The sequence below is a fragment of the Podarcis melisellensis genome (assembly GCF_964234715.1).
Source record: "Podarcis melisellensis genome assembly, chromosome: 3".
In the NCBI taxonomy this organism is placed as follows: domain Eukaryota; kingdom Metazoa; phylum Chordata; class Lepidosauria; order Squamata; family Lacertidae; genus Podarcis; species Podarcis melisellensis.
In genome coordinates this window covers 50654606-50667810 of record NC_138530.1, presented here as the reverse complement: position 1 = coordinate 50667810, position 13205 = coordinate 50654606, and the positions used below count along the sequence as shown (strand labels likewise).

At 41.9% G+C, this 13205-nt stretch overlaps 1 protein-coding gene across 1 annotated transcript in view; it reads right to left on the bottom strand.

Moving 5' to 3' along the window:
* Positions 1 to 1067: 1067 nt before the first annotated feature.
* Positions 1068 to 13205, bottom strand: part of LOC309367557 (cAMP and cAMP-inhibited cGMP 3',5'-cyclic phosphodiesterase 10A-like) — a 116676-nt gene continuing 104538 nt past the window's right edge. Inside the window, exons 28-30 of the mRNA XM_081906989.1 lie at positions 12490 to 12543; positions 9312 to 9373; positions 1068 to 1220 (exon numbers count right to left, since the gene is read on the bottom strand). Coding sequence (XP_081763115.1) covers positions 1091 to 1220; positions 9312 to 9373; positions 12490 to 12543 — 246 coding nt within the window. The 3' untranslated portion in view covers positions 1068 to 1090. The remainder of the gene's footprint in view (positions 1221 to 9311; positions 9374 to 12489; positions 12544 to 13205) is intronic.

Below are 13205 nucleotides of genomic sequence, written 5' to 3'. Positions count from 1 at the left end.
TCTAGGTTTCTAAGTAATGTTCTAGGTTATGATGTGGGAGGAACAAGGACTGCAAGCAAACCTCATTGACAAAGCTATTCTAGGAGACTAACGCTCACTAGATTGATCTAGTAATGGCTTTGTAAAAAAAAAATTCTAACCCCTACTCCCAAGGTATTCCTGATCCACCACCCCTAAATGCTTGATAGCCAATTTTGTGAAGTGATTCCCACCCACCCCCCTGAGGGTGTCAAGTTGCATGGATGGTTACTGAATACACAGTTCAGTGGTGCAGCAGACATATCCAAAGGTTCCCAACTCAAACCTCAGCAGATATTGATGGATGGAAAACAACCTTTTTCTTCAGGGAGCTCACTGTGGAGTGAATGGTCCCCCCCCTCCTTATTTAATCACCACAACAACCCTATGAGATAGGTTAGGCTGAGGTATATATATCCATCAGTTAATTTCAAGGCTTATAAGAGAATATCTGAAAGTCAGGTAAGCCTAGCTGCAAACATCCTTTCAGTTCTTTTCTTTTTTTAAAAAAAAAACAAATAAATCCTTGATCTGTTGGGTTCTGGCTCAAGTAAACTGCTGAGCCACCCTGAAGCTAGAAGCCAGGTGTCGAGAGAGGCAGGGTGGCATAGTGGGTGGAGTGTTAGACCTGAGAGGCCAGAGTTCAAATCCCCACTCAGCCATGAAGCCAGTTGCTGCCTAACCTGCCTCACAGGATTGTGGTGAGAATAAAATGGAGAGAGGGAGAGACCATGGATGCCACCATGGGATATAAATGCAATAAAAATAAAAAGAGGTGGGAGAAGCTTTTCCTGCCAGCCCTAAAGCAACTGAAGGCACATGAGCTCTCCCAGAAGTGGAATGACTACTCGAGCTCACAAAACGATATAGCTCTTCCGTTCTGCATTTCTAATGGGACAAAGTGACACTGCAGTGCATTCTTCTGTCACTTTAGTGACAGCTGGACTGTATCACTTCACGATGCAGGCAGCACAGACTGCATTTTTGAATGTTGCCTATGTAAAAAGCATAACCAAGACCTAGGAGTTGCCGCCTAACCTTCTCTGCAATCTGCCAGGAATGCAAGGAATATTCAAATATGGCCACCTCCATCCACATCCTCAGTTGGTACAGCAGTCAGTCCCATGAAAATGCACCGCATTAGAACAATCATAATGTTTACACAGTCTTCTCTTATTATACACTCAGAGGTCATCCAAGTACTACAAGTAAGGAAGTAACAACATATCAGTTCAAATTTCATGAGAGCTACGGCCTTTTTAAAAAGTTTCTTTATATATTTAACATCTTTTTTCCTATTTGTGTATTCTGCAATCACTTGGATTCCACTGCCATCTAGTGGATATTTGAAAATAAATGAGCTGTTTCTGAAAAAAAAACGAGCATAGCCAGAGCTGTTGTAATGCCTAAGTAGGATGAAATGCAATTGAAATGCATTTGTTATACATGGTGCATCACAGAATCCAGCGCAGGAGAATCAAAAGTAGGATTGTGTCTGTTAAAAGTAAGAGTGCATATATCTCATTAAAGGAACCCAACAGAGGAATTTTGCTTTTGCCTTTGAATTGTCTTCAGCTGTTCCGGTAGAAACTCACCATAAGCTGAGTTAGTGGTTAAACAAACTTTCTTCCTGATTTGGCCAAGGAGCCTGCACACAGCAGCAACTAACAAAATCACCCAGGCCACACTTTTGGGACACAGCAGGGGCCCATGTGCCAGGGATAATTATGTTAATAATGCACACATTTTCCTCTTTGAACTGTATAACGCAGTTGCATATATCTTTGTTTACGTTAGAGCATATGATATGCAACAACTACATAAAAATAAAAATAAAACAACAGTAAACACTGGCTATGCAAAGCTTTATCTTGCCTTTCCCCATGTTATTCAACATCTACACGAAACCACAGACAGAGCTTGTCTGACAGGTTGGATGCTGGGTGCCATTGATACGCTGATGAAGCCCCCAGTTCCCTTCCATCATACTTGGGAAAGTACTTGAAGTCCAAAACCTGTCTCTGAAATCAACCAAGGCCTGGATGTAGAAAAAAAGCTGAGGCTTAATCCAGACAAGAAGTGAAGAAAGGAGGGTGTGGTGGTTTCTCCAGTCCTCACCACCCATCCACTCACCTTCCTCAGCATCTGACAGGAGCTGCTCCACATTTCTTAGATTTCCCTCAGGCGGCCTTTATCAGTTACGGATGGGAACAGCACATGAACACCACTTTGCCCAACTTTGTGGCTGCTCACATGTCCCAGTATCCAGCCCTTTGCTCCATACTTTCAAGTAAGCCGTGGCTGTGGTGAGCCAAGTAGAAGCATATATAATGGAAACAAATCACTTTATTAAATTTATAGGTATTAATCTGATTTGCATAGTTTATTACAAATCTGGTGCTATTTTGGTTGCAGAATATAGGGATTACACATTGTGGTGTTAATATCTTTTATCAGTCCTGGCTGTTTATTTCTAAGCATATATCACAGGCACACCAATGCATCGTTCTGGATATGATCCAATATATAGCATTTTTAAAATCTGCTTGATTTCAGTGGGCAAGTTAATGTTCTCTAAAATCTCTTCCCCACTGGACTCAATGGACTTACAAGTGCTGTACTTTGGACTGTGCCTTCAGATGTTGTAATATTGTGAGGCATTTCTTTGTCAGACAGATTGCAGGTTGATAGTCCAGAATGCTCTTTGATGTGTCTTGAAGGGAGATAATGGTTAAGAGATACCTGGAGATCTGTCTTGACAGGTAGCTGTCAGCAGCATGGAGAGAGAGAGAGAGAGAGAGAGAGAGAGAGAGAGAGAGAGAGAGAGAGAGAGAGAGAGAGAGAGAGCACCAAGAGAGGGAGGGAGGGAGGGAATAGGTGGGAGAGGGAGCTCTGACTCACTTGAAAGTGTATAGGAGTGCAGAGTTGCATCAAACTCTCTCTGTGAGTTTGATGTGAAGTAGTGGATCCAGCAATGCAGTTAGATAAATTTAGACTCTGGTCCACAAATGTTGGTGGGGGATTATCTTTGGGTAGATCTACATTGCAAACTTCAAAGCCGCAGATTTCAGTGCACATAATACCCTGTTGGATTGTGGCCTCGGACTGGGTTTGATAGTCGATTCCTCTTCCCAGAGAACTCTAGGATCTGGAGTTTTTAAAAGCCTGCCTCACTAAATTGCAATTACAGGATCTCTGGGGAAAGCCAGTACCATCGACGTGGCATGTAACGGATGGCTACAGTATCTATATTTCGATAGCAAGCCCATGTTTTCTAATTCTTGAAAAGTGCCTAGCAATTTTAGATGAAATCATATATATGTGGTTTAATAATCAACCCCTCTTCACAAGGAACTGCAAAATGTAGCTCTAGGAGAGGGAGAGGGGTCCCCTAACTGCTTTTTGTACCCTTTGCAAACTGCAGCTCCCAGAATTCTTTGGGTGAAGACATGACTGTTTAAAGTGCTATCGTAGGGCTTTAAATGTATGGTGTGAATGTGGGCTAGGTGATCCAGCAGGGCTCTTACATTTTTAGGTACACCTCCGTCTACGATGGCATCATTAGAGTTAAGTCTGTGGTAGCTAATACTACACACTCTTACAGCAACTCACTGACTGATAATGACTACTTACCTGGTCACAGAGTGGACAGCTGTTGTGGCCCATCACACCAAGCTCCTTCCCCTCAGGTGCATTGCCAGGGCTAGGCGGTCGGCCATTGGGGAATTCCCAGGACAGTCAGGGGCTTTCCTGCCATTTGTTGATTTGAATCCTAGCTGGGCCCAGTAGGCAGGGCTTTGGACATGATCAAGGTGGGCTGTCCGACACTGTCTTACACCAACTCACTGACTGATATCAGCATCTTCTCCCTGCTCCCACCCAGAGCCCTTCATCCCCCAAATATGAGTTCCCATATGGGCTTTGGACCTGATGATTTTTTTTCCCCGCCATTCCTATGGGCACAGCAAAAAGCTCTTTTTCTGTTAAAATTTCCACATTGGAAGCGGAATTAACTAAGGCAAGCCTTACACCTCATTTGAAGCCAAAGAGGTGCATGTCACAAATAATTCTGATCAGACTGCAAATGCAGAAAATGCCTTCATCTTTATATATCCATTGCTGGTATACAGGCTATGACTAGGTAACCAAAACAGTAAAATGTATCAAAAGGAGAGCACTACAAAGCAGAAACAAAGAGAATGGCAACAGGGAAGAGAGACCAGTTTATTAATGTGGTTCAAATAAATCACAATGCATTTCAAGCAATCAGCTCTTTGTGAGGGGTCTATCAGGAAAAGGAATTGTTCATCTCTATTGCAGTGTCTTGGATGATTTGCTCCAAGAAGCTAATAAACATTGAATCCTATAATGGTACAAAGGATTTGGGAGGTTATCAAAGAAATTGTAATGGATGTGAGCTAGTCTTTTTTTCTGATAGACTCTCCAGTAAACAAAAAATTGCACAAACTACTTTGAGACTTATACCACATGAATTAGTAAATTGGTCCTTTGCATCAGCTGGTTTTTTTAAAAAACAACAACAATGGCAGTTGCATAAACATAATTGTACAGTGGTTGGGGAGGAGGGCACATAAATATTTCCAAAATCAAATCACACGTAAACCTAATTGTATGGAAGATTGAGAACATGTATTGGACGAAGATGGGCTAGTGTGTGATTTTAATGACACAGTCAGTGGATTGATTTTATATGTGCCATTTAATGGAATTCAGGGGAATAAATCAAAGTCACAGTGGAAAATATCCTTACAGTCAAACCATCCAAGTACTCCACTGAAAAGTTTGAAAGATTACTCTAGACTTAATTTTGAAGTAGAAAATAGTACATATTTTGTAACTGCTGTATCGTCTGCCTGCCATTCACTTTACTTCTTGGGTAAAGGAAAGTAATTAATCTGTTTTCAGTTGTTTATGGCAACAGAACCCAGATTTGCCACAGCAAACTTCAAGTATGGTGGAAAATTTTCTGTCAGAACAAGAAGCAACCTATGGGAAACCGAATTAGCATTTTATAGAGTCATAATACATGTTCACATATGCTAAAGAATAGAGACATATTTCTGGTATGTTTGTTTTTTCAAGTAGCATACAATGCACAAGTTCAAATATCTCTCATCATTCATTTTTCACAGTACTGTTTCATTCTTATCACAAAGAATCATCAGAAGATGATTGTTCTAGTGGCACAAAGCATCTTTCTGTTCCTTCAGGTGTCAAGAAGTCCTCCACCATCCCCCACAGATGCCTAAAAACAAATGAAAACAACAACACACTTGTGGCTAAAACCCACTGTGGCAAGTATTTGGCTGAAGCACCCCACCAAACTGTTCTCTACTTTTTTTATTAAAGAGTAGCCTCAAATGTTGTGGGGAAAGAGTAATTTGCTCTCCCATCTTCTCACTATTCCATCTTGATTTAGCACTAGACAATCTACAAGGGAAAAATTGTCAACTGTTCATTTATCTAAGCTAGAAAGACTCAAATTTAGAAGATCTTTTACCCTTGCCAGATTCAATGCCCTCCCATATTCAGAGCGAATATGCCCATGCAGTTGGAAGGAAGTTGAAACTGTTATTCATGTCCTACTATACTGCCATTATTACAGAGATACACTTTCAGTATTTATCACTCCGGTCATGCAGCGAATCCCAAGCAGATCTGATGACTAGAACTTAAAATATCTAATAGAGAACAGGGAAACAGAGATTACCTCAAAAGTGGCTAAATTCTTTGCTGCTGCTGCTGTTGCTATACAATTAAGGTGAAAAGCCCTGAATGAATCCAAAGGTCAATGTCTTAGCACACATATTTTAAATTGGCGGTTAAGATTTTATCATACATATTTCGATTGTTTTATATCTGTACTATTTACCGTGTTCTAGCTTATAGAGTTTAATTTTAACCTATTTACCTGTTCTCTATTGCCGTATATGTCTGTATTTCTGGTCTGTGTTCATAAGAAATCATTTCTTTCATTCATTTATTTCATAGGATATGAAGCAATGTTCCGTGGAGAAGCAATGTTCTGTGTCTTTTGTGGTCTCCAAGACTGTTCCAGAATGTTCCTGTCATGATGCCATCTATACAGAAAGTCCTCCTTATAGTGCGAGCATGTTTGGGAGATGGGCTCTTAGGGCTCCTCCACACTTACCTTTTGCCCCGCACCAACTGTATCCCCCCAAAGTATGTTGGGTGGAGTTGAGCCCCCACCCCCATCTTGAGGGGCTTGGTCTTGCCTGGCCTTCCTGCAATGGTGGTGGGCTTGCCGGGCCTCTCCATAGCAGTGGTGGGCCTCATTGTCCCCCCTCACAGTGGTGGTGGGCCTCATCAGGACTCGCAGGCTGCTCCTCACACACATGACGTCACACGTGTGCATCACATGTGTGATGTCACACGCCGAGCGTCGTCCCCCCCAATAATGGGCGGAGCTCAGTGTCTCTGCTTTCTAGGCAAAGATCTGCACTTTCAAGCTCTGGGTTGGACAGCTCCCCTGCCCCCGCTGATTTCCACAGCTGAATCGGAACAAACAGCAAAATTGGGTTTTCTGTGGGTTGTCATTTGCTCTGATTCAGTGGTAAGAGTAGGTAAGAGTGGGTTTCAATGGGGAAAGCGCTGGGGCAAAAAAACAAAACAAAAAAGTGTTTAGACACAGAGCTTTAAAGCACAGGCTGTGCTTAGAAACATGGCACAAAGGGAAGCCTGAATGAGGCCAAGGGTGTTCATCTTCTACCTGGGTTGAAGCTGACAAAGTCTTCAGGAGCTTTTTTGTTAATCGGGACTTTTCTGCAATGCACCTCTTTATCTAGTATGTCCCCTGAGCCACTGGATGGGGGGTTGCATGTGACCCCAATGAAAACTCCTTTGGACATCTCAAAGGTAGAGTGGAGGATAAAGAAATTTAACAGTAGCAGCAGCAGCAATAATGACAACATTCGAGCTTACATATGTTGATTTAGGGAGTGAATAGAAATATAAGAATATTCCTCTGTAGTCCATTCCAACTCTAATATCCTAATCTAGTCCCAGTTTCAATGAAGATACAGGATTTATGCATAACCCATTGCACCAAAATATGGCTGGAGATGTGTGTTTCAAATGTGTGGGCTACTGAAAGCAATTCAGTGTGGACAGGGAGTATCCATACATGCAAGCACATTCATTCCAATGCACATCTGGATATGCATCTGATTCGTTCCTCTAGTTCTTGCTTAGGTTCATGGGTGGGTTGGGCTGTGTGTGATTCTATATTACGGAGAGTTGGTAACAAGAGTTAAGCCAGCTGAGTATATTGTGTGCAGGTAAATATTGACTTAGTCACACATTTTTCCTTCAGTTCAGCAGATAACATCACACAGCACCCAAGAAGTTGCTCCTTTGGGGACTGAATAGTCTCGTTATTAATCTGTGCCTTGCCGCTAATTAATGCCATTTAAATAAGCTTCTGAGCACTAAGGGCAAGGTGGGGGGGAGATGATCCAGTTCTGACTTCACGCAATTAGACACCCTCCTTCAATTATGCCTCCCAGACAGACTTTGATTCTCAGGCTCCTCACAGCCTTTCAAATTCCCTAATCTATAATGAAGGAGACTGACGCCAGCTCCCAAAATGAGAATCATAATAAAAGGAGGGCAAAATTTGGGAGCACCCTCATTTATAAACTGTCTTATTATGCAAATATCTCCAAGGCATGGTACAATTTAAAGGAATCTGAATGCGCACTTTCACTGGAAGCAAAATTGGAAATCGTCTTAAAAGTTTAACACATTAAAAAATATTTAGTAAGGGCATTTCTTTAACTGTCTCCCGGCTAATTACTTTTAATAATTAACAGCCTATAAAAGAGACTAATTAACCTTGTATCCCACTATTATCTGCTGCTAATTGCCTTAATATTTTATTGCCAATAACCTCTAGGATAGCCATATTTCAATGATTTTAAAATAACACCACTGTGGTTTGGTTTGGGTTTTTTAACTTCTGACATAACAAATTCCATTATTCTTGCAGGAAAATGAGCTGTTCATATCCTTCTGTATTTTTCTTTTCCGATGTCATCAAGGCAGAGCAAGCTTAGCTTTTCTCTTCATGGTGCTGAATAACAGCACATGTTTTTCTCCATCTTTACAAAATCCCTTCACTGACTGTTAGCGACTAACAAATGGATGAATGGAAGTTTGGCTAGAAATAATCTTTTGGTGACCACCCTCTGATGGCTTTTTTCGGTTTTCTGCACTTACCGAAAGCTCTCACACCAGTTGTCCCAGAGAGAGCTACGGTTTGTTCACCTCACAACTGTAGAGCAATCAGTCATGTTGGTATAAGGCCTTTCAAAGGGTCATCACCACAGATTGTCACAAAAAGTGATTGTTTGCTGCAGTTTGGGTGGCTGGCACAAGTCCCTTGACTGAATACATCGTGTGTGCTCTCCTCACAATCCCTAACATGGCACATGTCCCTATGTAGGTGTAACTCAAAGTAAACTCCACAGAGTTCAAGGGGACTTATTTCCAGATAAGTGTCCAGAAGACTGCAGCTTTGCTTAATGTTTTTGTGTGCATGTGCACGATGTAAAAAGATGTAAGGGGGATTCCATAACCAATCTGTGGCAGGTAGTATAAAGAACAGAGCCATATCTGGCTTCAGTCCTCAAGATATGTTAAAAAATAAAAAATTATGGAACTCGGATTTATGTGGAAGCACCGCCTTCTGATCCGGGGACCTTTTTTCCAATGCCTGATGTGTGGGGACTCTACATTTACTCGGTAATGAGAGAAATGCTGTTGTTCAGGGTCACTCTCATCTGCTCTTGCTGAATGCACTCCATAGTTAAGCCCTAGGTTACTCTGAGTGAGCTCAGGCACAATTTAAGCCTCGCCTAGTTTATTATTGAGGGACGCGGCTGGCGCTGTGGGTTAAACCACAGAGCCTAGGACTTGCCGATCAGAAGGTCGGCAGTTCGTATCCCCGCAACGGGGTGAGCTCCCGTTGTTTGGTCCCTGCTCCTGCCAACCTAGCAGTTTGAAAGCATGTCAAAGTGTAAGTAGATAAATGGGTAGCGCTCTGGCGAGAAGGTAAACGGTATTTCTGTGCACTGCTGTGGTTTGCCAGAAGCAGCTTTGTCATGCTGGCCACATGACCCGGAAGCTGTGCACTGGCTCCCTCGGCCAATAAAGCGAGATGAGTGCCGCAACCCCAGAGTCGGCCATGACTGGACCTAATGATCAGGGGTCCCTTTACCTTTACTAATTTATTATTAAAAGGTTCAACTCACCGCTGGCTTTTCTCACTAAGCTTCTGCCTCTGTAATGCACTTGTGATTGTCTGTTCAGCATCCTGAGAAACACAAAATGAGACAGATTCTTTACTCGAAACAAATTGGTTGATATAATATACATCCACACGATTCACAGATGACTGATAAAGATATGTAATGCCTATTCATAGCTATTTGTTTACATATAGAACTTATAGATATTTATATATGTGACTTAATGATGCTGACGTACATATACTGATGAAATAAGTGCCATATATATAGGTCTATATATGTAAATGTTGGTGGTATCAGCTCTGCACATGGCACAGCTCGGGAATTCTAAGAAACCAAAAAAGTTTTGAACTCAATGGTTAAAATCAGTGCAGTATTGGAAAGTTCAGTTTGCCATCTTGATTCAAAATGGCACCCAACTGTATCTAAACATAGATAGAAAACTGTTTTGTTTGTTTGTTTTTTGTTTCAGGAACTATAATGCTAGTTAAGTGTTGTCCAAATGCATAGTAGGCAGAAAATATATAGTAGACTTGTGAAAAGTACCCAGCCTGAAATTTATAAGTGGATAATGTAATTATCCTAGTGAGAAAGCGCAGCATGGGCTGATTGAAAGCCCTTTTGCAAAAAGTCCCACACTGCTCTTTGTAGAGTCTGCCTGCCTCTCCTTCTTCCTGTCCGATGCCTCACCCCCTGACAAAACCCCAGATTTCTGCAGTGTGGTCTGGAATATTTCAGTCCACCATCCTGATTCAAAATGGCATCCAGTAGTAGCACCCAGTAGTTTGGACAGTCAATCAATCAAAACTTTATTAGCAAAGCCAACAGGCCACAGCTATACAAGAATTAAAAATAAAGTAAGAATAAAAGGAAGAAAAGAACAAGCAGAAGGAGGTCCGTCAGATGAACAAGTCTGTCACTCAGATGGTGGCCCTCAATTTCACATCTCTCTCGATGTACCTCGCGACCTTCTCTGTTATCTGACTGTCCGTATCAGATAAGAGAAAATACAGTGTAGTGTCTTGTGAACGGCCGGGGTTGGAGAGAATGAGTGGAGTAATAATCTCATTCCTTAGGTCTTTGTAAAGGGGGCAGGATAGGAGGACGTGGGACACTGTTTCCGTGTTACCATCTCCACATGGGCAGAGTCGTTTTTCAAATGGAGTCTTTTGGTAACGACCTTCGAGTACAGCAGAAGGAAGAACATCCCATCTAGCCAATGTAAAGGCACGTCTATATTTTGGGATGGTTAATTTAAACAAATATGAAGCTGGAGAGTCAAAATGGGAAGGGGGAAAGTAGGTATACCATGGGCACAGTTTCTTTAAGATAGTCAGGTTGTTTTGCCGTTCAATGTCTTTCAGGCGCTGGCCTATTAGACTCTTTGCTTTAATGAGGCCCATTGATAGTAGGGACTGCGAATGCAGACCACATGTAAGGAGTTTTTGATGCACAGTTTTGAACCACTTGCTTTTGTGAGGGTCTTGCATTACTAGAGGCAGTAGACCGGGTGGATTTAGGTTAAGACGAAGCCAATAGTTGAGTGTTCTTTGCCAGGTCTGAGTTTCTACAGATGGAAGACAGGCCTCGAGTCGTAATGCTGCGTTTGGAACACAGGAGGGGACGCCGAATATCTGCCTTAGGAATTTAGACTGAACAGTTTCAAGACTGGAGCAGTGGTTCCCCGTCCAGATTTGTGCCCCATACAGTAACTGCGCCAGAGGTTTTGCTTGAAAAACTTCAAAGGCTGCTGGGATGTATCTGCCCCCCTTCGTGTAAAAGAAGCGGGACAGCATCTTAATACTTTGAGCTGCTTTTTCTTTGGCACATTTTTGATGGACATCCCAGGACCCGGTCGACTGGAAAACGATACCCAGATATTTGAAGGCTTTAACCTGTTCAATTGTCTGGTTATCCATCCTCCAGCTGTACTGTCTGTATTTCCTTGCAAAAACCATGATTTTGGTTTTCTGATAGTTTATTGCCAGTTGCTCTCTCCTACAGTATGCTGAAAATTCACCTATGAGCCTATTTAAGCCTATTCTTGTTCGAGATAGGAGTATCGCATCATCAGCATACAAAAGCACTGATATTGATTTGTCAGCCAGTTTGGGGGCATGGAAGTCCGGAGATGACAAACAGTTAACCATATCATTGATGTAAAAGTTGAATAGAACTGGGGCCAGGATGCAACCTTGCTTGACCCCCTTGCTGACAGGAACTGGTCCTATAAGATGGCCATTTAACGAAGTTCTTACATACAGCACCGTGTCTTTATATAAACAGCTGATCAGAAATAATAGTCTTTTGTCTATACTTGATGTGCTCAATTTATCCCAGAGTCTTGCACGTGGAATTGAATCGAAAGCAGCCTTTAGATCGATAAAGGCTGCGTATAGCACCCCACGGGATTTTTTGGCATATTTGTCAATTAAATAGGCTAGAGTGAAGCAATGGTCTATGGTGGATCTGCCTTGCCTGAAACCCGCTTGCTCTTCCGCTAGAATAGCTTCAGTTTCCAGCCAGCTAGTTAGCTTAATATAAAGATGTTTGGCATATAGTTGGCTGGGTATGGGCAGAAGGCTGATTGGTCTATAACTCGCCGGGTCTGGCATAGGTCCTTTTTTATAGATTGGAATAACTATTGCCTCAGTCCAACCATCTGGGAGTAAACCCGTTGAGTCGATCCAAGAAAATAGAGACGCCAGCAGGGGGGCCCACCAGCCAATGTTGGACTTCAGAAGTTCGGCAGGGATGTAGTCATTCCCTGGGGCTAGTTTGATTGAAAGCCCTTTTGCAAAAAGTCCCACACTGCTCTTTGTAGAGTCTGCCTGCCTCTCCTTCTTCCTGTCCGATGCCTCACCCCCTGACAAAACCCCAGATTTCTGCAGTGTGGTCTGGAATATTTCAGTCCACCATCCTGATTCAAAATGGCATCCAGTAGTAGCACCCAGTAGTTTGGACAGTAGTGTCCAAACATGGGCCAAAACCCACTCCTCCATCTTGGGATCAGTCACATCAAACAATGATATCTCATGAGGTATCTGAACCCATAAAGAACAGACAGACAGATAAACCATTTCCCAAAACATTTAGTAGCCGTAGGGCAAGTACCTTTTCTAATGATGCAGTTTTTGATGTATTGAATGGATGTATTTGACTAAAAATGAAACAAACTTACTCCTATTTGTTTTTTAAGAAACTTGTTAGATGCCTGGAGCTTTGATGCTTCACCCTGTAAAAAATCATAAATATGCACCTTCTTAAATGTCTTGCCATCTTTTTTGATCAGTAAAGACTGTAATATTTTGCTAAAGTCATAATCCTATAGAATCATAAGAATGTCAAAAAGTAAAGAGCAGCACTACAAATTCAATATTGGACACACACACACACACACATTTTTAATACTTTCAAACCATTTTTATACTTGTCCAGTTTGTCCAGAATCCCTTACACGTTGTTGTTTTTTAAATCACCTTCCGGATTGTGGGGAGGCGCTGCTAAGCTCTGTCTGAGCTGATATTACCATCTTGCTTGGTATTTCACAAGAGGCAAATAAAATGTTGAAGGGCAGTTTGTCACTGTTCAAATAACATAACAGGAAGCTCATGTTTTCCACCTACATACATTGCTATGTGCTCAGATATATGTAAAATGTGAAAGAAAAAAAAACAATAAGAAGAGATGATCATCCGCTTTCCTTTGTCATGGATTCATTCACTGTTCCTAGCCATTGTTCCTTTTCTAGAATGCCCTGAAATATTGACACAGTTCATTTTGTTTGTGAGTTTCTCCCTCCAATGGGAAGATTGTAAACTTTTGCTTCACTTTTGATTCTGATTTCAGCTAGCCACAGTTTAGCAGTACATCCATACCCTAAGCTGTGGTTAGCCT